Source organism: Calidris pugnax, unplaced genomic scaffold (assembly GCF_001431845.1).
Source record: "Calidris pugnax isolate Ruff unplaced genomic scaffold, ASM143184v1 scaffold880, whole genome shotgun sequence".
Lineage (NCBI taxonomy): Eukaryota > Metazoa > Chordata > Aves > Charadriiformes > Scolopacidae > Calidris > Calidris pugnax.
The window spans coordinates 18,134-20,624 of NW_015094501.1; the positions used below are offsets into that span (position 1 = coordinate 18,134).

At 59.9% G+C, this 2,491-nt stretch overlaps 1 protein-coding gene across 1 annotated transcript; it reads right to left on the reverse strand.

Moving 5' to 3' along the window:
• Positions 1-7: 7 nt before the first annotated feature.
• Positions 8-2,450, reverse strand: LOC106900780 (the record flags this gene model as incomplete). The annotated part of the gene is made up of 2 exons (XM_014962916.1): positions 1,211-2,450; positions 8-388 (listed from the first exon to the last, which is right to left on the reverse strand). Coding segments are annotated over exons 1-2 (1,130 nt in total), but the record flags the coding sequence as incomplete, so codon positions are not given.
• Between the last annotated feature and the right edge of the window lie 41 nt (positions 2,451-2,491).

Below are 2,491 nucleotides of genomic sequence, written 5' to 3' on the forward strand. Positions count from 1 at the left end.
TCCGGGCTGGGGGAGGGGCGAGGGGGGAGGGGGGTGTCCTCGCACGAGGACCCCGGTGGCAGCGGGCGTGCGACGGCCTCGCACGTGGGGGTGACACCCGGACACCTCCCTGTCCGTCCGTCCGTCCGTCAGGCGGGGCTGGGGGGGGGCAGGGCGTGCACAGAGCACACGCGTGTGCACGGGGGCAGGAGCGTGTGCCGCAGGGCAGGGAGCACACGTGTGTGGGCGTGCAAGGGGCGGGGCCACGTGCAAGGGGGCGCGAGTGTGAGGGGGGCGTGCGAGGGGCACGTGGGAGTCTGTGTGTGTGTGTGTGCGTGTGTGGTGGTGTGTGAGCAGCTCTTGGGCACGTGTGTGCGTGTGCAGGCGTGTGACCAGCTCTTGTGCACATTTGTGCACGTGTGTGTGCATATGCTGGTCTGTGAGCAGCTCTCGTGCATGTCTGTGCACGTGTGTGTGTATATGCTGGTGTGTCAGCAGCTCTCGTGCACCCCTGTGTGAAGGTACATATGCGTGTGCAGGCGTGTGAGCAGCTCCTGTGCATGTCTCTGCTTGTGTGAGCAGCACTTGTGCACATGTGTGAACATATGTATGCGTGTGCAGGCATGTGAGCAGCTCCTGTGCGTGTCTCTGCACGTGTGTGTGAGCAGCACTTGTGCACATGTGTGCACGTATGTATGCATGTGCAGGTGTGTGAGCAGCTCCTGTGCATGTCTCTGCACGTGTGTGCATATGCAGGTGTGTGAGCAGCACTTGTGCACATGTGTGAACGTACGTATGCGTGTGCAGGTGTGTGAGGAACACTTGTGCATGTGTGTGTGCATGTGTGTGTGCATATGCAGGTGTATGAGCAGCACTTGTGCACATGTGTGAACATACATATGCGTGTGCAGGCATGTGAGCAGCTCCTGTACGTGTCTCTGCATGTGTGTGTGAGGAGCACTTGTGCACACGTGTGAATGTATGTATGTGTGTGCTGGTGTGTGAGCAGCTCCTGTGCATGCCTGTGCACGTGTATCCGTCCTTCCTTCCATTCTCCTTCCATCCATGGATCCATCCGTCCATCCGTCCGTGGATCCATCGTCCTCCAGCCGTTTCCCCCCTGTCTCCTGTCCGTGGTCCGTCCATGGTCCGTCCTTCAGTCCTTGGGTCCATCAGTCCTTGGGTCCGTCCGTCCGTCGCCCCCTCCTCCCCCCATCTCCCTTGTGCACATTTGTGCACGTGTGTGTGCATATGCTGGTCTGTGAGCAGCTCTCGTGCATGTCTGTGCACGTGTGTGTGTATATGCTGGTGTGTCAGCAGCTCTCGTGCACCCCTGTGTGAAGGTACATATGCGTGTGCAGGCGTGTGAGCAGCTCCTGTGCATGTCTCTGCTTGTGTGAGCAGCACTTGTGCACATGTGTGAACATATGTATGCGTGTGCAGGCATGTGAGCAGCTCCTGTGCGTGTCTCTGCACGTGTGTGTGAGCAGCACTTGTGCACATGTGTGCACGTATGTATGCATGTGCAGGTGTGTGAGCAGCTCCTGTGCATGTCTCTGCACGTGTGTGCATATGCAGGTGTGTGAGCAGCACTTGTGCACATGTGTGAACGTACGTATGCGTGTGCAGGTGTGTGAGGAACACTTGTGCATGTGTGTGTGCATGTGTGTGTGCATATGCAGGTGTATGAGCAGCACTTGTGCACATGTGTGAACATACATATGCGTGTGCAGGCATGTGAGCAGCTCCTGTACGTGTCTCTGCATGTGTGTGTGAGGAGCACTTGTGCACACGTGTGAATGTATGTATGTGTGTGCTGGTGTGTGAGCAGCTCCTGTGCATGCCTGTGCACGTGTGTGTGCATATGCAGGTGTGTGAAGAACACTTGTGCACACATGTGTGCATGTGTGTGTGCATATGCGGGTGTGTGAGCAGCTCTCGTGCACCCCGGCGTGAACGTACGTATGCGTGTGCAGGCATGTGAGCAGCTCCTGTGCGCGTCTCTGCACGTGTGTGTGCATATGCAGGTGTGCGAGCAGCACTTGTGCACTCGTGTGTGCACGTGTGTGCATATGCGGGTGTGTGAGCAGCACTTGTGCACACATGTGAACATACGTATGCGTGTGCAGGCGTGTGAGCAGCTCCTGTGCATGTCTGTGCACGTGTGTGTGTGTGTGCAGGCACGTGAGCACCTCTTCTGCACACACGTCTGCCTGCGCGCGTGTGCGAGCAGCTCTTGTGCCCCCCCCGTTTGCACACGTGCCCCCGTGCGCCGGCCCCACCGCGCACCCCCCGTCTCCGTGCGTGCAGACACGAGGCGTGTTCCCAGCACACGCCACCCCCCCGCACACGCGTGTGCGTGTGTGAGGGAGGGGGGGGCCGGGATGGGGGAGGGGGTGCCCCGGGCGGGCGTGCGAGGCCGTGCGCACACGCGTGTGCCCCGGGGCGGCCCCGGGGAGGAGCACCCACCTGTGCCGGGCTCACCCTCCTCCAGGTCCTCGTCGTCGCTCGG